Genomic DNA, 23,351 nt, shown 5'->3' with positions numbered 1-23,351 from the left:
TGCTGTTTTTCTCTTCAAATCACACATCCCATCACGTTTCTTTCTTAAAGAACAAGAACATCTTGGAAGTATGAAGCCATTGTATAAACATTTACTATTAAAATGACGGATACTCACATGTAATATTTACAGTTTGTGGTAAAATGTAATGATTATTATGTTACTCATATTATTTGTTTACATGTTGTGCTCTTGATAATGGCTTGACTCTGGCGCGCACTTTAGATTATGTACATTTATATGTATTTATGTACAAAGAATGACTCGCACCGGCATTCGCATCACTTCATTCACTGAGTTCACTGTTTCATACTCAGTATGCCTTATTTACAAGTAATTCATGTTTTCGCTGTTTTACTGTGATGTTAATTGAAATTTTCAATTTTTTTTTCTATATAGACCACTTTTTTTTTTTATCAAAATGTTCATAGCACTGTTTTGTCTTTATACACTGTTAAACACCCCAGACAATACTTTTCAGACTGAAATAACGTTTCACTCTGTGAGTTCAAAGCATAGCAATGTATGCCTTACATGTACGAGTCACACAATCACCATTTAACACTTTAAACTCTTCGAGCGCATGTAAAACATCGTGACAATGTATCGAAACTACTTAGACACATTACCCTCTTCCATGCTATTATTGTCTTCTGATCTTGCTACATACAAACTTGGGTCTATTACTTTTGGAATAGGTTTAATTTCTGTTCCAAGCTCTTGTTCGATACGATGCAAGTTAAAACGATCTTCGTATGTGATTAGATTAATTGCTATACCCAAATGACCGAATCGTCCTGATCGGCCAATACGGTGAAGGTATGTCTCTGCCATTTTTGGAAAGTCAAAATTGATTACGACGTTCACAGCTTGAACATCAATACCACGAGTAAACAGATCACTGCTGACCTATAGAGAATATACAACATATATTTAATATATACTTTCGATTTTTCCTATGTAATATAAAGTCTTAATTAGATTTTCATAATTTCTTCATTCATAGAAAAAAAAAAAAAAAGAAAAGGAGAAGAAAAATTATTCACATATTTACCAAGTTTCTGCATAGCCCTGCTCGAAAATCGTGAAACACGCGATTTCGGTGTGCCTGCGCCATTTTCGCGTGTATGTAATAACAGCAATACCCAAGATCTGTTATTTTTTTCGCAAGTAATTCAACACGTTGTGTTGAATTACAGAATATTATACTTTGCGTTATTTGCAACTTAAAGAACAAAAATAAATTAGATAAATATATTCAATAAAAAAAAAGTATAGGGTTTATTGGAGTAAAGTGTAAGTATATATGCAATTTTGAAAAACAAACAATCTCACCTTGGAGAACAATGTATTAAGACAATGAACTTTTTGTCTTTCCTGTACAAAAGCATAATATTGTGTTACACCTTTCAATGTGAGTTCCTCCATTAAATTAATCTCATATGGATCTCTTAAGTGTTTTTCCATGAATTGCTTTACCGTCAGAGGAAATGTGGCTGAATACAGCAGTATCTGACGTTCACGTGGTAATCTAAATTTATACACGATATTAAAAAATTACTATACTATAATATAAAATCCGGCTAAAAAAACATCATCAATATTTCTGATTATCTATCAGGTGGTATACCTCGAAATGACATGATCCAACATTCCTTTAAAATCTTGTGACAGAAGCTTATCAGCTTCATCCAACACTAAAGTTTTACAATGTTCCATGTTTGCAACATTCTTGTCTATAAGGTCAAGAATTCTTCCTGGTGTTGCTATTATTACTTGCACTAGAAACGAATTACGTCATAAGTAAACTATTTTTAAAACTTGATTGTTATAATTAGTTCTTATATAAAGATACATTCAATACAAACCTGTCTGGTAAATCCTCATAATGTCATCACGTAAATCTGTTCCTCCAGTAGTTACCATTACCTTTACGTCCATGTGTTTTGCTAGCTCAATGCAAATTTGTGATGTTTGAAGAGCTAACTCTCTAGTGGGTACAAGTACTAGTGCCTGAATCACATCTTTCTGTGGATCCACCTAAAATAATATAAATTAGGGTCAATATTAATATCATTACAATAAGTAGTATTTAGAAATATACATTCACTCTTAATAAAAGAATCAGTGATATACAAACCTGTTCTAGCACTGGAATAGAATAGGCCCCAGTTTTACCAGTCCCATTCTTTGCACGGGCCAAGATATCTTTACCAGATAATGCAATGGGAATACTGGCTTCTTGAATTGGAGAAGGCTTCTCCCAGCCTTTTTCAAAGATGCCCATTAATAATTCTCGTTTTAAGCAAAACTCCTCAAATTCATTGCCACGAGTATCAGTAACATCCTAAACACAAATTAGGGTCTTTATTAATCATTCAGAACAGGTAAGGGTATATTAAATACGTAAATTTTATTATTTTCTATAATAAGTTTCAATATCTAAGCAAAAAAATATTTTTATGGAATAAAACAAAAATGTTTATAAAATAACTTACACTAGTTTTTATTCGTTTGTCCTTTGGTGGAATTTTTAATTTGGCTTTCCAACCCACATCGTCCATTTTCTCTATGTCTGATTTGGTATTCAAACCAGAATTTAGGACATGATTGGAATTTATATGTGTTTCTGTCATCATTTTGAAAATGATGAAATATTATCTATTTCCTGAAAATAAATATTTCTTTGTGAGTCAAACAGAAAATTTAATCAAATCAATTAAATTAATATATTTTAGAATCTTAAAAGTCTTTTTTTAAATAGAAAGAGAAATACTCTTATTCTGATGCAATTGGAGTAAATTAAGTATTTAAACAGAATAAAAAATGAAAAATGGAAAGAAATTAACTAAATTAATAAGTATAAAATGTAAGTAGAACAGTTATATGCCTGTAAGACAAAAGGCCACATCATTATAAGTGACCTGTTGAAAAGATCACACTAGGATGTAAACATCGTAGGTATACTCATTGGAAGAACTCTAGTTTTTATGTACTTCAACCTTATAAGGAAGTTTAGCAGTTCGATGTTGGTTACTGATATTCTTCACAAAAACTTTGAAATTTGAAGAATATATTACAATACATTTAGATATATTGATCTCACAACATGTGTGTGTGTGTGTGTGTGTGTGTGTGTGTGTTTGTGTGCGTGCGTGCGTACGTGTGTGTGTGTGTGTGTATATATATATATATGTATATATGAAAATACAACAGATTATAAATTTATTACGAATTAAGATAATAAGAAATTTGCAAATGAAAATTTAATGTTTTAAATCAAATTAAAAAAAATTATAATGTAATGCCTAAATTAATAAAGTGATTAGTATTTACTGCAGTAATTGCAATAATCTCGTATTTCATAATCTTTATATAACTTTTAACAGAAGCAGTAATTACAACATAAAATATTGTTTACGAAATAAATAAAACAAAGTTTGTTAAATATCGGAGCAAAAATGAAAGTAACTTACTTATATGGAAAGTTTGCTTAAGATATTGGCAATATTTTCGGATATTAGATATACATATAGCTAAGAGGAAAGTTTTCTAATTAATATTAATCAGATATTATTTATACGGCATATTTTCAATATACTACTAAAGTTGGTTTACTAGTCGATTTTAAGCCATCGCGGTACTGTCGTCAGACATACTTGTGAACAGGATGAGAAACAGAGTATAGAGTAAAACCATCTGTACAAAGTCGATTTTTCTTTCTATAGAATTGGTCAAAAATCTTTTTGGATAAATTTACGTAAATGAACGGAAAATGAAATTTTCTCAAACATAAGATCATTCGTTTAACAAAATGTCTATAACTACAAAGCTACTTACCTTGAAATGGATGGATATCGATGCTGAGCTGAGCACTCGATTAGGAAACAACACGCCAAAATGGCCGTTCCAATGTCAAGTTTTCTTTGCAGTGCTTAACCGCCACGTTCTTTCTTACGGAGCACTAACACGGATTACTTGCTCGGAAAGCGTATCGCGTAATACGCGGCACTATATTACGTTCTTTTCCGTTTGTAATATGAGACTAACGCACTGCGTCAAATGCGAGCGATAATTATTCCTCGTTGAACGTACACGACATGCGTCATGAAGGAGTAAAAACACTCAGATCAGAAACCGTTACATTGTTGCGCACTCTATCGATGACAACGTCCAATTGCGCGCAAAGCTTTAAGGCGCATTCTCACGTTATCTCGAATCTGGTCGAATAAATATTAACCCGTTTACCGTTATATCAAATGTTTCAATTAATGCTGTTACTATCTGCGTAGATAAAAGAAAAAATACGAAATTAAACGAAATATAAAATTATTAATATTTTTCTATACGGTAATTTCTTTTTGTACAAAGTATAAATAATAGATAAAAATCAAACCATTCAAATTTATATCAACGTTTATTCTTTCCACAATTTAATTGCTTCTTTCGTTAATAATAATTAAAATCGTTATTATCCATAGAAAAGAAATAAATGTAAATTTGCTCCGAGTCAATCCTTTTTATCAATTACTGTCATAATACGGTGATATTTTCAATTTAAGTTAACACCGTTAGCTAACGAAATACATTTAATATATTATATTACACATTTCTGTATACAGATATGTTTATATTAAAGAAATAAAATCTGTCATTCAATTACAATTTTGTTCCCTCCTTTGAGATATTCGATATTTTCTACAAGCTTCGGGGCAATGTCGTTCCAAATATCGTCTTTGCGAGAATGCTTTGAAACATTCTCCGCATCGCCATTGCCATTGATGGTGATTCCGTGTCCTTTGATGCGCACGTAAATTTGATCTACAAAATATGTACGTTACATTGCAGGCTTAATTTTACAAATCAACATAATTACTAGGATACAGTATAATCGAATAATTTCCTACAAAATAAATGAACCAAAGAGTTTCAACAAAATACACAGATCAAGCGATACATAATCGTCATTTTCGTCTTCGTCATAAATTTTCCAATTTCATTCAACGTTTCGTCATATTAATTTCAGAGAAATGTCATCGTTATTCATTGTAACGTGCCGGTAGAGTATCGGTAAAACTGAATATCAACCAAAAGGGGAAGAGGAAGAGTATGTACCGATCGGCGAACGACTTATGACAAACCGGACACTCGAAGGGTCGTTCGCCCGTGTGCAGACGAAGATGACCCTTTAACACCCATGGACGATCAAAACTTTTACGGCAATAGGGACAATAATGCATAGTTTTATTCCGTTTCCAATTCTGCGGATTCTCCACTCCTGTTGCCTTCACAGTACCACCCAAGTACTGGTTTTGAGAATCAATCTGTTTCTTATTTGAAGCAAGATACAAAGCCTGCGAGGTCGTCTGATTCTCGATCCCGTCGAACGTCGTCCTATTCAAATTTACTGCCACCTTGATCTCGTTAGTCGCGTTCACCGGATACTCTATTTTTCTAACGTTCGATGACAACGGTAATTGCACTTTCTCTATCTTTTGTTCGTTACTCGAGTCCATCATCTTCTGATTGGCTTTAATGGAAGTATTGGCGATGATTGGCGACATCGTATTTTCGATCTCGGAAAAATTCCTCACGCCTAATTCCACGTTGCCTACGTTCAATTCCTTGTTCCATAACATATTATTCTCTTTGTTAAACGTGTAGCGTGTTACAATTGGCAGTCTTGAGGAGGTCCATATATTGCTACACTTTGTAGAATTGTCTTTGGTTTGATGATGTTTTCTCTTAGCGTCGACCGACGATGGCGGTGTCCATGGTAATTCTGCCTCTGCTAATACACGAAAAAATGTTTCTTTTTTTTTCTCTCTATTTTCGTACGACATAATAAATACGATACATGCTCGGAGTTACTTATTTATCGTTAACAAACGCTTAGCTGAAGGGGGACCTATAATTGCTGGCAAAAATACGATTCACCTTTTCAAACAATAACAGAACGGATTACGTTGTACTTTACGGAGCTATACGTTATACTTCTTTTGCCATAACCACGCCAAGATATTACTGTCATCTCTGAGTACATTGTAGCTTACTATACAGCAAAGAAATGTAGCATCTTACCTTCGGAGGAATTATTGGTCTTTCTGTACCTTGTCATCGATTTGATTAAGCAACGAGGCATGTTTTCGTGACAACGAGCGAACACAGCTTGGCCGAAAGAACGAAATGCAATAAAGTGGTGGTCATTGCAACAGCGATGGGGCAAACCACTGTCACACGGTCGTCAGGCATTTGTTATCTTCTTTACTGCCCTCAGTACTGTAATATCGAAAGATTCACCCATAGCAAATGTGAAAAAATATATGTTTCCTATAGCTATTCATTATTGCTTTTCCTTCGTTCAAAATCGGAGAAAAAAGGCGAAGAAGTAACAAAGAAATTATATACCGAAGTATAATAAGAACGTAAAATAAATAAAGTATAATAGCTATCTAATTTTATATATATATGAATCATTTCGATAAATTTATTTTTATAGTCATTCTTCGTATTGAGATTTAAGAATAGAGTGTTTGAAAAAGAATGGATATGGTTTGTTAGCTATTTGTACGTTTAACGTTTTCATAGACGTTATAATAGAAATGATTATGAGAATTAATATGAGGAGTTGTTGAATTATTGAATTTTGATACATCATTCGTTTCTAATAAGTTTAGTAAAGGTCGAGCAAATTTAAACTTAAGAGTAACGTACGTGGTCGAATAAACGGTTTGTATACATTTCTTATGACACCTGTACCTTTATACACAGTTTCTTCTAGCCACGTGAAACTTACGACAATTAATAACTTTTAAACGAACAATCTATTATTTTAGAACACGTGTGTACACATGCTATATACAAAATCACTGTAAACTTTTTTTTTACACGTTTAATTATTACCTTATCATCGTAATTTAGTTATCTTCTCCCTTTTGTCTTTAATCAATTTTTTAATTTTAATGTCAAATTTAATAAATGTTAGACAAATGGAATACACGTGTGAAGTATTTTACGTTTAATATTTGAACATGTTGAAATCGTGAGAAAAGGAAATATAATTCGAGATCTGTATTAATATATTATAATGATCTACACAGACACGCTCATAGCTATGTGTGTACATATAGAGAAACGATCTCAACTATATAATTTTGGTACGCTCCTTGTAACGGCCTTTAGTGTTTAGGTAACAGTCGTAGTGGTAAGAAGGATCCGAAAATTTCGATACATACATCTCCCTTATAGAAACTCCGTTAAGGACAGTTCGAATAGGGATATTAATTTGTATCTCGTTTCTTCACACATGCTGTGAAAAATATCCGTGAGTATACTCAATCAATTTCATTAGAATATTATACTTTTATCTTCATCCTCACTTTCTGTGTGTTACGTAATAAAAATCAATTTTATCAAATTATAACAATAATTTTTAATTTCAAACTTTTAGTTTCATTTAATGAATTATATATAAATTATGAAATAATTCTTTTCCCGATAATTTATATATGTATATATATATATAGTCTATGAGATATTTCGCATTAAGGTACAATCATGTAATAAAACGTAGTTCAAACCGATAATTAGCAGTATTGAATAAAAGGTATCGATTAATTTCTTATTCATTATTCGACATCCATGATTTATAACATTCTATAATATCGAAATTTGTAAAAGCTATAACTGAAAATGAACGAGTAATGGATATCAGTGCTATATAAAGCATTCTGAGCAAATTGTATAAGAAAATATTTAACAAAAATGGTATAAATTTTATAAATCGACGAAGTGAGTTCAAACTGAGATTTTTGAACGTAAATTATGTCTTCTTCGCAAGTATCGCAGATAGTTTCACCAGATTTTAAATGACACAGTGATATTGGTGTGTGTCTTGTAACAATTTGCTCTTGAAATACAGAATTGTGCATATTCCTTTGAATTTCAACAGGCACGTAATATCAGACATGCACTATTAGCATTATGTCATTTAATCTCTGATGAAGCTAATTGCAATACTTGCGAAACTTGCAATCTGTTTAAAAGTCTACCACTTACGCTCGAAAGTTTCAGTTTTAGTAATCTCGCTGTATCATGGACTTCTAAATTGATCGTAACATAATGAAATCTCGTAGACCATATCACGATAAATCATAGATAATTCCTTATCGTTTTCATTCAAGTCACCTCGATCGAGTTCATTGAGAAAAATTTCAAATCGTTTGATCTAAATTCGATAAAAATCATTGCAGATTATGTATCGGAATTTATTCGTGTTCCTCGTGGTAGCAGCCTTCTATCCAATCATCGACGCTGCGAGTAAGTTCGATGAAATATATCTCAGATTAAGTTCGACAAGTAAGAACTGCACACTTATTGACATATTTCTTTTTTCGAATTTCAAGTCATACGTTGCGAACCACCTGACTGGTTCTTATGCAAGAACGAGAAATGCATTTCAACCTTCTTCAAATGCGATGGGACGGATGATTGCGGTGACAAGTCCGATGAAATGGATTGTCAGAATTATACGGTGAGATATTTTCATATGTTAATTATCGTTGGATATAAATTATCTATTGTAGTGCCCGCTTTAGCATCTTAAGTTTCGCCCTCTTAGACGTCCGTTGATATCCTTGGCAATTCTGGGAATTGAAAATGAAAATAAGAACTCGGAATGAACCTCAAACCGATTGAGATCAGCTGAGAGAAAACTTGATACCTTGATCTTCGATTATTTTTGATATTCACACTCATCCATTCTTCCAACCGAATTCCAGCAAGTCATCAATCCATATAAGCGTCCAAATTCGTACATCAAAGTGGGCTCCACTATTCTATATATTCGATATTTAAAATTTATCATCGTATTTTCTAAGGCAGATAGAACCTACTAAATATTCGATATTTCTCGTTCCATCTTTCAGAAATTTAAGTATTATCGTTTAATTATTTCCATTGATCATAATTAGCGACGAAATGGTAATGCCAAATGCGAAATGCCTGATAATTAAAATTACAATTGGTCTGTCTGTTTCAGCTCGACCCCAACATGATTCGTTGCGCGGAAAACGAGTTCCAGTGTTCCGATCGTTCTTGCATACCGGCAGAAAAATTTTGCGACGCCAAAACTGATTGTCCCGATGGAAGTGATGAATTCGCTAGTTGCGTGAAAAATGTAAGACAGCATTCCAGTTTCCGCTTCATATCGAATAAGGGAAAAATTCCGGTATCGGTGCTTCAAGAACGAACGCATAAAATTAAATACTATATACAACGAATTAGGATTAAACATCAATTAAATATTAATCGGCATTACGGATTACAAACATATTCATCGCTATTAGGATTTTCATCTGTTTATCAACAATGCAAATATTTCATTAGCCGTTTATTATTTATATATTACATAAATTTTTCATAATTAAACGTATAATTACGCCTGATATTATTCATCGGCATGATTGATCAGATATTTACTAGCTGAAATCGGTCAAATCGTGAGATAAGATATGCTATTTTTCCTTCTACGTGTAATAATCCTAATGCAAGAATGATATGATGCAAAATTCTGCAAGATATAAGCGTTTTGTTTCTTCGTTGTACTATACCGTGAACGTAATTGGGAATTATACTAATCGCCATCGTCTTCGTGATTCGTACTTTATTACATTTTTTTCGTTATAATTAATTGTAGTTAAAATGCGACGCTTTCAAGTGCAAAGATGGTCACTGTGTAAGGAACGAATGGGTTTGCGACAGAGTCTCAGATTGCCCTGACAACAGCGATGAAGAGAAATGCGGTAAATTTCCCACACGGTGTTTTAACGCGTGTGCTTCGATTTTTTGTTTCACAAATTTCGAGTAAGCTATCGGAATTTTCTATTCCACAGGGGACAACGCGGTACCCATCGAGAAATGCAACAACGAACACGATCGATACCTGTGTAAAAACAAAAGATGCATTTCTTTGAACGCAACATGCAACGGGAAGGACGACTGCGGCGATAATTCGGACGAGAATGTAGAAGAATGCAGCAAAGGTAAGTAACAACGAGGAAGAAAAGGGCATTTTAATTATGATAATTTTTGAAACTGTAATCCCTGTTCGTGACCGTGACTGAATCTTAATCGTTTCAAATTACAGCTGACGCATCATGCAAGAAGATAGCAAAATGCGAACACTATTGCAGAAAAACGCCTGAAGGTGCTCGATGTTCGTGTAAATCGGGTTTCAAATTGTCGGATAACCGAACATGCTCTGGTAAAAGATGAAAATTAACTACTGTGGCGGACAAAAGAAAGTTTGAATGTAGAGGCAGTATGAAGGAAGATAATTAAATAATGACTTTTCCAGAAATATCATTATTTTCGTTATTATGCTATACTCGTTAGACTATAAGCAGTATAGGAAATCTACAGACGTTCATATTTGCTAATTATGAATGCTAACTTTAAATTTTCTTTTATCCGCAACTGTATGTGTATTCCTATGGCTGGAACTCGTAAATTCGAATAGAAGTCGATAAAATGCAATTTAATATCGGAGAAGAGGGTTTTAAAATTATTTGACTGCTATTTTAGACATAAACGAGTGCGAAAATTATGGAACCTGCGATCAACGATGTATCAATAATAATGGATCATATACATGTTCGTGTGAAACTGGTTACATCTTGAACGATGACAAGAAGACTTGTAAGGCTGAAGGTACATAAATTTTTGTTTCATACCTTACAAGAGTAATCAGAAAATTTGTTCCTTATCTATGTCAGATTGTTTATTCTACGAATAATATAATAAGTGGAGCTTGTGGAAGAAAAGGAATACCGATTAAATAATCTTTCGTCGTTTATTTATAGGTGGCGAAGCTTTGTTAGTGTTCTCTATTAAATCAGAGATCCATGGCTACTATCTTGATTCTCAAGTATATTATCCCGTAACTAAGAACTTGAAACACGCCGTTGCTGTTTCCTTAGATGCGAATTATGTATATTGGTCCGACGTTGAGGACGAAGACGAGGTAATAATTAGAAGTTTAGAGGATGGCACAGAGCGAAACATCATTGTTACAACAGGTATGGATTTTAAAGTTCATCCATAATACTATGCAATGTCAGATTTAATATCGATACGCAAAATTCAAACACCAGCTTTTGGAAACATTTTTAAAAATATTTTTAAAAATATCTTTAGGTTTGAGCAGTCCTGACGACATAGCCGTGGATTGGGTAACGGGCAACATATATTTCACAGACAGTGGTTACATGCATCTTGGAGTTTGCAGCAACGATGGTTCTTATTGCACCGTTATAATTAAAGAACGAAATAATAAACCACGAGGTCTTGCCTTGTTACCATCGAGTGGGTGAGTATTTCTAACGCGAGAGGCTTGATAACTCCAAATTCGGAAGTATATTTAACGTTTGAATAAATAAAGAGTATTTCCATCTCGTTAAATATATTTTAAAGCGACATCAAATTTGGTATCATTATTATTCTTGTGAAACGTCCATTATAACTGGAGTACCATTGTTTCTCTGTAATCAAATCATTTAAAATATATAACAAACTCGTTTCAAGCTTATTATACTGGACTGAATGGGGCTCGAATTCGAGCATATTAATGGCGAGCATGGATGGCAAAAATGCTACCGCGTTAATTAATCAAGACTTAGAATGGCCAAACAGTCTATCTATCGATTATACGAACAATAGATTGTATTGGATAGATTCTAAACTAAAAGTGATCGAATCGATACGACTAGATGGTACAGATCGCAGGGTATGTATCATTTTCAATATATTCATACGTCTATATCATTTTTACTCGATCAATTATCAAAATGATGTTAATTAGGAGCGATGATTAGATTAAAAATTATTTCCACTCTTTTTATCTATGTTTCCTCAGACTATATTAAAAGACATAGCAAAGAAACCGATTTCGTTAGCCGTATTCGAAAATAAATTGTACTGGAGCGACTGGATATCCAATACCATACAATCATGCGATAAATTCACCGGAAAAGATTGGAAAGTTTTAATAAACACGAATAACACCATTTATGGCATACACATATATCACTCCGTTCTGAAACCCAAGGTAACCACTCTCTGTTCAGTCATTTTAGATGAAAAATAAAATGAAATACTAATTAATCAATCGTAGATACCGAATCCGTGCAATGTGAACCCCTGCTCGCAATTGTGCCTATTAAATTCAGAGAATAGCTATACTTGCGCTTGCACAGTGGACAAAGTATTGAATAATGATAAACATACATGTCGTGGTAAGCTGCATACTGTTGCCATAAGTTAGATGAATTAAACATGTAGTCGATTCTATTAAATTGAATTAAATTACGGATTTACTCGTGTCACGAATTAAATAAATTTCAGCGGTCAAGAAGAAAATGCATCTAGTTATCGCAGCTGGGAACACGTTCATAGATTACTATCACGAACTACTAGGAAAACCGAAAATGACGACCAACTTCACAGTAAAACACGTCACTGCGGTCACTTATAATCCCCTTACTGGTACGATTGTAATAATCGATAAATGACAAATAGTTTATTCATACCAGTAAATAAACTTTCTCTAAATATTTCTAAATATTTTTTTTAAATGTTTCTAAACGTCTTCGACATTATATTCGAACGAAAATTGACACAGGTGGTGTATTAGCCAGCGACCAACTGACAGATAAGATCTTCCATTTAGACATGCATAATGGTGATTTGAAGAACATAATGTCTATCGAGAACCAAGTACTAGGAGGAATGGATTTCGACTATCTTGGAAATAATCTGTATATGTCGGATTTGAAACAGAAAACCATCGAAGTGCACAGTCTAAACAGCAACGAGAAAACAATCTTTTACTTTCAGGAGGAACCTCACGATATTGTGCTTGTACCGGAAGAAAGGTAATCATTTTCATGTACCAATCAATATATGAAACAGAAGAAGTCAATCTTAAAATAATGTCATCTGCCTTAATGAAAAATTGTCCTATTTTAGAATACAGAAATTAGAATGTAAAGAAAAAATTTCTAAAATAAACTATTGATATAAGTTTATGTCTTTTCTCGTTATCTAAAGCAAAATATCTACTACACGTTGATGTTCCAGTATGATGATGGTCGTATTTCGAGAGAATAAAATGTATCGCATAGACTTGATGAGTATGAACGGGCTTGGTCGAAGAATCACGATCGAAGGAAACAAAACTCCGTTAGTTGGACCGAAAATATCCTTGAGCTACGACAGAGATTTGAAGCAATTGTTTTGGAGTGACCAAACCACAGGTCGTATCGGTAGTACGACCATACCAGGTCTGTATTTCTAGAACAGTAAGATACCTATGATTACAAAAAGCAGTGGAACTCGATAAATTTTACGCGAAGCTGTAGTTAATAATCTAATTAGCTCGCTCTAAAAAGCGTTCTTAAACAAAGTATGATAATTTTCTTCTTCGATTCCTAAGATTGTAAATAATAATTATTAAATTGCACGAACAATCGAGAAGTTAAATATCTTCTTTTTTGAACGTACCATTTCTTTGCAGCTGAGCATATGACTCGAAATAATTATTATTAATAATTATGATTATCTCTTTAGGTTTCCAAACGTATATCTTCCGTACTGGATTATCAGAACCCGTGAGTCTCGCTGTTCTGGGTGATTTCGTGTTTTGGACCCAATATAAGTCGAATCATTTGTATTGGACTAGCAAGAGCAACACACAGCAATATCAGAAGCGTATTACATTGCGTGAGTGAGATGAAACGAGTTGTAATACCTTTGATAGTCGATTAACCAAGTTAAATGATCAATCGCAATTAGGTATATCTTCTGGATAGTTAATCAATGGGCTAATCTATAATAATTAACTGATTAACGAAATGACTTGGGATAAATAGCTTTGATAAACATTTTTCTATTTTTGCCATTTTAAGCAGCGAAATAAAAGGAAAGGAAAAATAAATACTTTATCAATCTAATCGCAATAAATGCAATAATTACACTATATGGTTAATCATGTGATTCAATCTATCTCAGGAGAGATAAACAAAAGGTTAAACTGATTAATAAAAAAATAATACCTATTCCTCAGAGGCGCCTAAAGACTTGGACAGGACGTCATTGGTAAATTTGCATGGAATGTATGTAAAAGAACACCCATGTCACAAAAACAACGGGAACTGCTCTCACGTGTGTCTGTTATCTAATACTTCTCCATACGTAAGCCTAAAACATTTCAATTAATAATTCAGTTTCTTCGTGTCTCGATAATTTTGTACTTAAATTCAACTAAAATTTTCAGATTTGCGCCTGTCCGCCCGATATGATGCTGAACGTAGATAATCGAACGTGTAGTCCTCAAACCGCGTGCAATCCTGGCGAGATAAAATGTGGAGAACACGACGTATGCATAAAATTCCATCAAAGGTATTATTATATCGTTATTATCATATCGAGTGATTCAATTATGAAGTTCGATGATTTATAAGTATCCTGTAATTTTTCATCCGTTCATTAATTACAAATCCACAACTCTGAAGCATGGTTAGTACTTGTTCTATGATAACTAATGTATTATTCTTTAGAAGATACTTTTCATAATTTTACTAGTATATATAACGAATACTTCGCTAATAAATTATTTAAGAGATAAGTCCTATTGTACAAATCCTGTAACGTCTAATCGATTCTTATTTCTAGTCACTTAGCGTACGTATCTCCAAATCATGATTATCAGTAAAAGATATTTCTTGCACTTATTAAGTACTATTTAATAGTATAATTTTTAAATTAATAATTCGAGTGGAAAAATAAAATAATGGATATATACCTTGTTTCATTTTGAAGCACAAAATATGCTTGTAAATTTGAAGAATGAATATCTAACAGTTTTACGCGAATATGCATATCTCGATATTTATATCTATATATATATATCGAATGATCTCGAATGTTTGGCAACAACTTCAGATGTGACGGAGAGCAGGACTGTCCTAACGGAGAAGACGAATCAAGTATATGCGACTTTTACCATTGGTCGAATTGCTCATACCAGGATAAATTTCAGTGTAGAAGTGGCGAATGCATAAGCAAGACGAAACGTTGTAATTCCCACTACGACTGTGCCGATCGTTCCGATGAGGAGGGCTGCGATAAAAAGGAATGCGACTCCAGTAAATCAAAACATTTACTAAATATTACTTACAACGTGTTAATCGTCTACAATAATCATACTGTTTGAACAATTAGTGCTCAAGTTATAAGCGATAATTATATACTGTGTATATAAAGCGAACGACAATGTAGAGCAAAATCGAGAGATCATCGAATGAAACTATTAAATAGCTCGTATATCTATTTGAATCAATAAATTAACATTCTTTAAAACCATCGTGTTGTTTGCTTGAACAATCGAAACACGCAGATACATTAGTCGTAATTTCTGTTGCATTACAATCGAAGAGAAATTGATCGAACTATATCGTACTTAATTGATTTCGTTCGATAGATGTTCGATAATGTTCGATAGAACATTAGACATCGATTGTATTTATCGATTTAAATAACGAATCGTAGAAAAGTGTTCCTCTTTCTCTTAATATTTTTCGATCTTAATATTCATTTCAAAGTTCAATTTTTCGTCCGGAAACAGAAACAAGTTTTCGATCGATTCTCGGTTACCTTATTAAGACCACGTTTATTAAGGTCTCTGCTCGGTTCTCTTGCGGCCAATTTATTCGCCGTAATAAGAAATGTTGGGTTCGAGTAACCGAATCGAATAACACCATTGTCGTGGAACATCAACATCGGAAAACGATGTTCGATATCGCATACTGGCTGAATAAAGGCCTTTGCTGTGTTCAAGCAGCTAACAATCATTCACAATGACTCTAATATCTTTCAGATGAGTTTCAATGTCACGAGGGGGCTTGCATATCGAAATATTTTGTGTGCGACGGACGATACGACTGCACCGATTTTTCCGATGAAATCAATTGTAGCAAGTACAAATGCGATACCGATAGTTTCACGTGCGAATCCGGGTCGTGTATACCCAAAACGTGGAAATGCGATGGCCAGGTGAGTTTGCAACTTCCATTAACCTTATTCGTTTAGCTATAAATGTGGAGCGTGCATATACAGCTAATTTGTTCCTTCTTCTTACACATATTGAAAAAGATAGCGAGATGAGTTTCAAATAATAGTAGGAGCAAAGTGAAATCTTCTCTAAAGTAAAGTAAAATTAATACACGTAATAAATGTTAATAATGTTGATCAATATTTTTTCAGATAATGAAAATAGGGGGTTATCGCGTTTATAATTTAATAAAAAGTTAGGATTTAGAAAAAAACAAGGTTATGTAACTTGTTTGATATACAACTAGTTTAAAAAATAAAATTTAACTTGTTCTATTAGAATTTTTAAGTAAATAATCGTTCAATCTTGCCTGTCAATATAGAGTGACTGTCCAGACGGTTCTGACGAGAGTGATGCGTGTCAAAGAAATGTATGTCCATCCGAAATGTTTACTTGTTCTAATGGTCGTTGCATCGATTTGATACTAAAATGCAATGGAGTCAGCGAATGCGAAGACGAAAGCGATGAACAATATTGCAGCAATAAGAATAACGATAATTACGTCAATTGTACTATAGATGAGTATAAATGCTTCAATACGGAGATGTGTCTTCCCAAACATGTCAGGTCAGTCATTCGCGAAAATAAAATATTAACAATGAGATATGTGCAACTAATTTTAAATTATTATATTTGATAAAAAGATAAAAATATTAAATTAAACTTAATTTTTACTTTTACAATATTAATTAATTATTTCTTTGTAAATATTGAATTCTTTTATTTTAGTTATTATACTGTTGAGTAAACAAATAAAAAGTGGAAAAAGCGAAATATAGTATTAAGAAATCTTATTAGTTTTATGAAGCTTGAATATTACGTCGTTCATTTCCGAAATAATAGAACGAATAAAAAGGACAATTTGTTCGCTTTATTAACGTGATTTTGCAGGTGTAATGGCATTCAAGAGTGTCCAAAGAACGACGACGAACGCAATTGTGTTCGATGTCAAAAGGAAGAATACGTTTGCGACAATCAGAAGTGTATCGACAAAAGCTGGGTGTGTGACAGGTTCAACGATTGCGGCGATGGATCGGATGAAAAAAACTGTGAGGGTAATTTGAAGCCGAACGATGTCAGCGGGAATTCTAATTGCAAAGAATTTAAATGTTCCAACGGGGTTTGCCTCCCTTTTACAAAGGTGTGCGATGGAAAAGTGGATTGTTTGGATCGGAGTGACGAATTTGGAGAATGTGGTATGTACAATAATATTAAATAAGAATTCTGTTTGATAAATAATTCTTTTTTTTCAAGAATTTTCTATTTTTAATAAATATATAATAAAACTTATTTATATTACGAAAGCATACTTTTATATTATTGACGGAATTCGTTTTCCCCAAAGCTAAAATTTTTCTTAATAGAATACAAATATGATTGAATTGAAAAAGAAATGAAAATAAAAGAACTATAAATAAAACAAAATTTATTATTTAATCCACGTTTAAAACATTTTTACAGCAATCTCGTGTACTAAAAATAATCCCTGTACAAACATGTGTCATAAGACACCCATTGGTCCTGTTTGTGGGTGCAAAAACGGATATCAATTGAGCAGTGACTTAAAATCTTGTGAAGATATTGACGAATGTAGAGACAATATTTGCTCACAACTTTGTGACAATACTAATGGATCTTTTATTTGTTCTTGTCATGAAGGATACGTTTTACGAAGTGATAAAACTTCGTGCAAAGTGGCTGGTAAAGTAATACTTAATTGTTTAATTCTTATTTTGCATTCGTTACAATTATTTAATTAAAGAGAATGTGTAATCGACATCTTTGATTGTAACAAATTATTATTACAGGTTCACAAATGGAAATAATTACTGTAACCAGTAGAGATATTAGAAAATTATCACCAAACTTAAATAAAATCGATGTTATTTACGAAGAAATCAATTCCGAAATAAGTGGTATTGACGTGAATACAATGGAAAACACAGTCTACTGGAGTAACGGTACAATTAAATAAAAAAGTTATTTATCATAATATATTATGATATTTATGTATTATTAATATAGTTAATTATTGAATATTATATTCTATAATATTATTTTATACAGAAATCTTAGGTATGGTAAGTAAAATATACATAAAGAGCAAAGAACGGAAGATTGTTACTGGCCTCGGCAGACCAGAAGCTCTAGCCGTTGATTGGATTACCGATAATGTATACTTTAATGATAATGACTATTCCAGCAGTATTAAGGTATCGAACATTTTCCGTTTGTATATATTCATTATTTTTATTTGGCAATGAAAAATTTTCTAATTATAATTTACAGGTATGCAATCTAGAACAGCAGAAGTGTGCTACAGTAGTGTCGATCGGATCACGTAATAGAGCAACCTCTATTGCTATCGAACCAAAAGAAGGGTATGTTTTAGTTACGAAACTTGTTATACCCTTTTTGTACCCCACATTTAAAAACAATTTCATTCAATTGTAAATAAACAAGTTAAAAAATTTTATTACACATAAATATCTAAGCATAAGGAACGATGAATTTCAAAATTTTATTTTCCGGCAAATAACGGAAATATGATTATAAGCTGTACAATTTTTGAAACCTCTGGACACATGATTAAAAAATATTAATAACAGTGATACGATAGTAAAAGTTGCTCCTAAAATAAAGAATACTATCTTGTGGCATTTCCTTTTTATATGTATCAAAGAAATTCAATTCAGGTGGTTGTTTTGGAGTCAAACTACTTGGGCATTGTACGAGAGACCTACATCAAAAATATATCGAGCCAACACAATAGGTACTAATGTAACAGCGATTGTATATCGAGATCTCGGTGTTGTTTATGCATTAACTATTGATTATATACGATCCAGATTGTATTGGTCAGATACATTTTCAAAAAATATAGAATCTTCGGATTTAGATGGTTCTAATCGTGCTGTAATTTTAAACACAGATGTGAGTTATTAATTTACAATTTATCTAAAGAAAATATCGTCTGAGATGTGTATTATCCTATACTTTAATATTGTAGGTTCATCAGGCTTTAAGTATTACCATATATGAGAACTCTTTATATTGGTTAATGGGTACAACTGGTACTGTAAAAAAATGCAAATTATATGGTGATAAATCGTGTATAATGATTTCCATTGGTACATCAAATATCGACAAGTACTTTACCATTTTGCAGACGACCAGGCAACCTATCGGTGGGTTTAATAGATAATTATGTAACAAAATCTTAAATTATTAAATCTAATTTTTTACTAGTTAAATTATTTAAAAAAGAATCCATATTTTTTGAAACAGGAAAAAATGTTTGTGAGAAATATAAATGCAATTACATGTGCATTTCAAGGAACGATGGTCCCGCTTGTATTTGCCACAATGGATATCCAAAAGATTCCGGGAGTACTTGCATAGAAGACACAAATACAAAAATTAAATTCGGTTCAAGTATAATTAGTCGCAGAAACGAAAGTATTCGTTATCAAAACGGAACATTAGTCGGTATAATAATCACGGTAGTAGCATGCATCGTAATTGCATTAGCTTACTTTTATTATCAGAAAATTAAACCAAACTTTTCAAAGAATAATTTCAGGTAAATCAATGAAAAACTTACATTTATTTGATATCTGTGCTTAGAAATATCAGTTCTTATTAAATTTACAGTATTCATTTTCAAAACCCGTCATATGATCAACAAAATGATATCGCACCCACGCTCAATTATATTTCCGGTTTACCACCTGGAGAACACGAATACATCAATCCAGTAACAGATATACAAAAGGTAAAATAAGTATTTACGTCGTATCTAATTGTAGTAACTTTTATGCTAATTTCTATTTTCTATTTAGAATCAAAATAAAAATATAACAGAACACAATGAAAAACAAATGAAACTTGTCAATTTTGATTGATCAGATGATGAACCTGAAGAACCTACTCATAAACAGGATTTCCGTTTAATATAATAAAATATACATTAACTTAATTATCAAATTAAAATAAAATACAAATTTAACTGTACATAGTTATGTATGTAATTTATGAATATTTATAGATATTTATTACAATTTAACTAAAAAGATCTTCATATACTTACATATTTTCTTACATGTAACTAATAAAAACAGAGTGATCAATAATATCTATATATTTCTATATTGTAACTTTTTTTATCTTCACTTTCTTTTTTAATCTATAAGATTCAATTGTTCTAAAAATTATCGTTCGACATTTTTTTATTTATTATTTACATTATTTTAGATAAAAATATAATTTTCAAATATGTTTTTTATACTTTTAAACTATATTTAATAATTCATAACTATGTGAATATCTTTCACATTAACTAATTAAATAAGGGGTATCAATAGCACCAATTCCAGCTACTATTCCACCTTCATTTTCATTTGATGATTTTGTTCTTAAAATATGCCCTACCTCTTTGTTATATATAATATTATCATGATCTCTATGGAGAAAAAGACTAAGTCAATTTAATTCATTGAATTAAAAAGAGATATAAGAATTAGAAAAACGTATTTTACTTACCCTATAATAACACCATACACACCAAGTTCTGTCACAACGTCAGAAAATTGAAAATGATTATCCTCAAATGGTTCATTATAAGCACGTATGATATAATTCTTTTGCACAGGTGGATAAAAACGATCCATCAATATCCAAGCTGTTCTTTCCACTGAATTTCTCATGGATTCTAAATGCAACTTTATATCTTCATTATAAACATTATTTCCACCTCCTTCTCTTTGTGGTTTTAATACATACTTTTTTGAATCTGATATAGCTTTATCAATTATTGTTTCTGCATCATTATTCTACTTAAAATACAGATCAGTATAAAAATATTTTAAAAATATTATTTGCTATTACTAAAATAATCTTACATATTATAATAAATTCATACTTTAGTTACAATTGCAATTAATACTTTTAGACACTCACAAATTCTAAAGAATACAATCCAGCAAATACTTCTTGTATTTGTTTGATTGTATTATCATCTTTTAAAAATAAACTAAGTGCATCTGTATAAGCCAGAGATTGCTGTATCTGGAAAAAAGTTACTTGTTTCTTATATCATGTAATAAAAATGGATCAATATTTTTTATACCTTCTTAGTGCCTGCTAGATGATATTGTATTGATGGACATTTTATTGCTTGAGAACGTTCTATTAATAATCTAACTGCCCATTCTTGTTCAGTAGGATAAGCTTCAACTTCATAACCAGAACGAAAGTAGACTACAGAAACTTCTAAATCTTCACTGAAAATGAAAGATAATTATTTAATTTCCTTGAATATAAATAGTAAATTTAAACATATAGACAATTGCTCATTATCCATTTCTAATCATTACTTTAAATGTCAAATTTAAACATAACTGGAAACAAAAATAAAAATTTTATATTTATATTGTTTTCATATTTCATAAAATTACATACACTATTAACTGTTTATTTGGTCCCAATTTTGCTTCTAATACTAAATCTTTCAAGCTTCTTCTGATCACCTTAATATCAGGATTAATTTTGGAAATTTCAAATTCATGAAATCTCTGATCACATATATTATAAGTAATATTTTCAACAACAAATAATATTACAGCCCTATAATAAAATATATTAATTAAGTAAAAATTAACAATCACAACTTTAATTTGTACTATGTTGTATCAATTACTTTGTATTATTATACAACTTCCATGCATGTATTAATCCTTCACAAAGTCCATTAATTGGATTATTTTCTGGAATCTAAATATGAATGAAAGTTTAATAAAGAATAAAAAAATTTAATAGGTATAAAAAATAGAACATACTTACATTTTTTATTTTATCTGCATGTCCTAATTCTGATAAGATATGTCTAAAAAATGTTATATCATGTTTAAATATATAAATATTTTAATAATATGAACTTTGGAATATAAACATACTTGTGATACTGGGTAGTAACTCCTACTATTCCTCCAAAACTACTTGCAATAGTATTTAATTCCACTTGTTTAATTTGATTTTTATGCAACATATAATCTGATCGAAGCAAGCCAAGACTTAAAGTCTATAAGAGAAAAATATTTTAAAGACTTATTATACATTTAATAGTATTAGGATAAATTCATATTAATTATGTTAATATTTTACTTGACTAAATCCCTCCTTATATATGGTTTCATATATACTAAATAATTTTGCTGTAAAAGGATCTGCATCAGTTGTGCTAGAAAGTATAAAATTATATAAAAATTACATTTTATAAGTACAAAAGATATAAAATTATAATACATATAAATAGAAACAAATAATTTATTATTTTGAAATACCTTTTTAAACTTTTTATTAGAAAGCTATTATTATGTGCCACTTTATGCATTAGTTCATTTAATAATATTTGAATATTTTTAACTTTCTCAAAATTTTTTCTAGGGAAACTTGATGGTAATAAAGTAAATGGTAAAACTTCCACTTGGTTTTTATTGAAGGATACTTTTGATCGCATACTAATACCTAAACAAGAATAAGATTAATTGTTATTTTTAAATTTTAATAAAATTATTATTATATACTTGCAATAATAAAAAAGATCATTAACTTGAATATGAATTGAATGAAATATTTATAAGTTAGTACCATGCATAAGTGCCCAATCCTTAGCCTTATCTACAACTCTTTCTAATTCTTCTTTTGAAAGATGTAATGGAATACAAGGTTGTAGACGTGACACTTCCATTATTATATAAATTTAATAATATATATGAAATTTCAAATAATAAACTTAAAATCCACATCTACTGTTGAAAATAATCTTTAGATAAATGACTAGACATTTCTTTATCTCATAATTACACTAGTTTTATACAACAAAACTATGTGCACGTATAAACATGTATGTATATATAATGTATATATGCATATTACTGTACACATAGTGTTTCCAGTTTCGAATAAAAGCAACTACCAATTCATTAACTAAGCAAATATTAGATATTAACTATATTTATAACATATTTTTAAATTAATAACTCAGTTAATGGTATATACCTATTTAATTATTAAATAAAAATTATATTAATAATAAAATGTCAAGTAATATACTTATTATAAAGTAATACTTTTAAGCGTAGTATATCATTATTTTCAAAAATTATTTGAGTAAATTATTCTG

At 31.2% G+C, this 23,351-nt stretch overlaps 4 protein-coding genes across 5 annotated transcripts; 1 reads left to right on the top strand and 3 right to left on the bottom strand.

Annotated features, from left to right (window-relative positions):
* Nucleotides 1-323: 323 nt before the first annotated feature.
* me31B (ATP-dependent RNA helicase me31b) lies at nucleotides 324-4,099 on the bottom strand. Its single transcript, XM_017908344.1, has 8 exons — nucleotides 3,841-4,099; nucleotides 2,499-2,668; nucleotides 2,141-2,347; nucleotides 1,869-2,040; nucleotides 1,631-1,781; nucleotides 1,336-1,531; nucleotides 1,055-1,225; nucleotides 324-909 (listed from the first exon to the last, which is right to left on the bottom strand). The coding sequence occupies exons 2-8, from the start codon at nucleotides 2,637-2,639 to the stop codon at nucleotides 613-615; spliced, it is 1,335 nt and encodes a 444-aa protein (XP_017763833.1). The 5' UTR covers nucleotides 2,640-2,668; nucleotides 3,841-4,099; the 3' UTR covers nucleotides 324-612.
* A 556-nt stretch (nucleotides 4,100-4,655) lies between these two features.
* Nucleotides 4,656-14,167, bottom strand: LOC108553442 (zinc finger protein 677). 2 transcript variants are annotated; one of them, XM_017908335.1, is made up of 4 exons: nucleotides 14,112-14,167; nucleotides 6,082-6,279; nucleotides 5,116-5,791; nucleotides 4,656-4,821 (listed from the first exon to the last, which is right to left on the bottom strand). In XM_017908335.1, exons 2-4 carry the CDS (start codon nucleotides 6,140-6,142, stop codon nucleotides 4,656-4,658), a joined length of 903 nt encoding a protein of 300 aa, XP_017763824.1. In that variant the 5' UTR covers nucleotides 6,143-6,279; nucleotides 14,112-14,167. The 2 variants fall into 2 exon arrangements, with proteins under 2 accessions (XP_017763824.1, XP_017763826.1); XM_017908337.1 differs by lacking the exon at nucleotides 14,112-14,167 and having other exon boundaries at nucleotides 5,116-5,788; nucleotides 6,082-6,282.
* Nucleotides 8,256-20,127, top strand: yl (Putative vitellogenin receptor yl). The gene is given in 31 exon segments (XM_017908334.1): nucleotides 8,256-8,319; nucleotides 8,406-8,533; nucleotides 9,041-9,178; nucleotides 9,698-9,803; nucleotides 9,894-10,043; nucleotides 10,148-10,264; nucleotides 10,585-10,710; nucleotides 10,863-11,078; nucleotides 11,197-11,368; nucleotides 11,584-11,785; nucleotides 11,915-12,106; nucleotides 12,173-12,293; nucleotides 12,403-12,543; nucleotides 12,680-12,932; nucleotides 13,138-13,340; nucleotides 13,627-13,779; nucleotides 14,123-14,250; nucleotides 14,333-14,457; nucleotides 15,001-15,203; nucleotides 15,935-16,110; nucleotides 16,491-16,735; nucleotides 17,060-17,364; nucleotides 17,630-17,869; nucleotides 17,977-18,129; nucleotides 18,236-18,381; nucleotides 18,458-18,549; nucleotides 18,865-19,102; nucleotides 19,179-19,356; nucleotides 19,457-19,751; nucleotides 19,823-19,943; nucleotides 20,011-20,127. Coding segments are annotated over 31 exon segments (5,244 nt in total).
* Nucleotides 20,128-20,503: 376 nt separating this feature from the next.
* LOC108553449 (glutathione synthetase) lies at nucleotides 20,504-22,955 on the bottom strand. Its single transcript, XM_017908348.1, has 11 exons — nucleotides 22,817-22,955; nucleotides 22,510-22,693; nucleotides 22,331-22,406; nucleotides 22,123-22,247; nucleotides 22,010-22,052; nucleotides 21,867-21,940; nucleotides 21,629-21,793; nucleotides 21,297-21,450; nucleotides 21,128-21,235; nucleotides 20,711-21,000; nucleotides 20,504-20,630 (listed from the first exon to the last, which is right to left on the bottom strand). Exons 1-11 carry the CDS (start codon nucleotides 22,914-22,916, stop codon nucleotides 20,504-20,506), a joined length of 1,446 nt encoding a protein of 481 aa, XP_017763837.1. The 5' UTR covers nucleotides 22,917-22,955.
* Nucleotides 22,956-23,351: the final 396 nt, after the last annotated feature.

This window comes from Eufriesea mexicana, unplaced genomic scaffold, assembly GCF_001483705.2.
Source record: "Eufriesea mexicana isolate 0111107269 unplaced genomic scaffold, ASM148370v2 scaffold10389, whole genome shotgun sequence".
Taxonomy (NCBI): domain Eukaryota; kingdom Metazoa; phylum Arthropoda; class Insecta; order Hymenoptera; family Apidae; genus Eufriesea; species Eufriesea mexicana.
Note: the sequence above shows the minus strand (reverse complement) of the source record. Positions and strands in the feature narration are given on the sequence as shown.

What these genes read in the sequence shown, in the direction of transcription:
- LOC108553442 (XM_017908335.1), bottom strand. Translation starts at nt 6,142, where the DNA reads ATGCCTCGTTGCTTAATCAAATCGATGACAAGGTACAGAAAGACCAAT. An exon ending in GACCAATAATTCCTCCGAAG is followed by an intron (nt 5,792 to 6,081) that starts GTAAGATGCTAC and finishes TTCGTGTATTAG; the next exon opens with CAGAGGCAGAATTACCATGG. An exon ending in CATAAGTCGTTCGCCGATCG is followed by an intron (nt 4,822 to 5,115) that starts GTACATACTCTT and finishes CATATTTTGTAG; the next exon opens with ATCAAATTTACGTGCGCATC.
- LOC108553449 (XM_017908348.1), bottom strand. Translation starts at nt 22,916, where the DNA reads ATGGAAGTGTCACGTCTACAACCTTGTATTCCATTACATCTTTCAAAA. An exon ending in GGATTGGGCACTTATGCATG is followed by an intron (nt 22,694 to 22,816) that starts GTACTAACTTAT and finishes ATTCTTGTTTAG; the next exon opens with GTATTAGTATGCGATCAAAA. An exon ending in CTAATAAAAAGTTTAAAAAG is followed by an intron (nt 22,407 to 22,509) that starts GTATTTCAAAAT and finishes TATACTTTCTAG; the next exon opens with CACAACTGATGCAGATCCTT.
- me31B (XM_017908344.1), bottom strand. Translation starts at nt 2,639, where the DNA reads ATGATGACAGAAACACATATAAATTCCAATCATGTCCTAAATTCTGGT. An exon ending in TTAATACATTGTTCTCCAAG is followed by an intron (nt 1,226 to 1,335) that starts GTGAGATTGTTT and finishes TTGTTCTTTAAG; the next exon opens with TTGCAAATAACGCAAAGTAT. An exon ending in CAGGGCTATGCAGAAACTTG is followed by an intron (nt 910 to 1,054) that starts GTAAATATGTGA and finishes TATTCTCTATAG; the next exon opens with GTCAGCAGTGATCTGTTTAC.